General features: G+C 43.5%; 1 protein-coding gene across 1 annotated transcript; it reads left to right on the top strand.

Moving 5' to 3' along the window:
- The first annotated feature begins 292 nt into the window (after positions 1–292).
- On the top strand, positions 293–664 carry LOC132529924 (RING-box protein 1-like). The gene has a single exon (XM_060167029.1). It carries the CDS (start codon positions 313–315, stop codon positions 637–639), a length of 327 nt encoding a protein of 108 aa, XP_060023012.1. The 5' UTR covers positions 293–312; the 3' UTR covers positions 640–664.
- Positions 665–924: the final 260 nt, after the last annotated feature.

Below are 924 nucleotides of genomic sequence, written 5' to 3'. Positions count from 1 at the left end.
TAAGGAGTGCTTTACATTCTATATCACATTTTGACTGAGTTCAAGTGAAATCACACAGTCAATCAAGATCATCATTGCCAGCGTTCAGACCTCCCTGTGGACTTTACACGCATGACAGCGGCAGGTTTCCCCACCTGTGAGCTGCTTTCCCAGACACCTTCGCTGCCTTCATCATTCAGGTCCTCTCAGCTTTGTGCCCCTTGGTTATACACCTTACTAACTTTGTCTCATCTCCGTGGGCCTTAAAAAGTATTAACTCCCTTTATGAAAATGCATTGTAAGTAGCCGGGCGATGGAGCGTGTGTTTCCAAAATGGCGGCAGCGATGGATGTGGATACCCCGAGCTGCACGAACAGTGGCGCGGGCAAGAAGCGCTTTGAAGTGAAAAAGTGGAATGCGGTAGCCCTCTGGGCCTGGGATATTGTGATTGGTAACTGTGCCATCTGCCGGAACCATATTATGGATCTTTGCATAGAGTGTCAAGCCAACCAGGCGTCTGCTACTTCTGAAGAGTGCACCTTTGCGTGGGGAGTCTGTAACCATGCTTTTCACTTCCACTGCATCTCCCGCTGGGTCAAATCACAGCAGGTGTGTCCGTTGGACAACAGAGAGTGGGAATTCCAAAAGTATGGGCACTAGAAAAAGAATTCTTCCATCAAGCTCAACTGTTTCATTAGCCATTTAATGACTTGCCCTCCTGTTACTTAATTATAAATTAGATAGAACCGTGTTTTTTCTGCTTTGTCTATTCAGTTTGCTATTCCTGCACCCATATTGTATTCTGTGTCAAATAAAATCCAGTTGGATTCTAGAAAAAAAAATGCATTGTATGATGGTTTACTTTAACTACACAGGTTTTGGGTTTTTTTTTTTTTTTTTTTTAGCACAATCCTCTCTACAAACTCTTTTCAACATTTTTAAGCA

Source organism: Lagenorhynchus albirostris, chromosome 1, assembly GCF_949774975.1.
Source record: "Lagenorhynchus albirostris chromosome 1, mLagAlb1.1, whole genome shotgun sequence".
In the NCBI taxonomy this organism is placed as follows: Eukaryota; Metazoa; Chordata; class Mammalia; order Artiodactyla; family Delphinidae; genus Lagenorhynchus; species Lagenorhynchus albirostris.
Note: the sequence above shows the minus strand (reverse complement) of the source record. Positions and strands in the feature narration are given on the sequence as shown.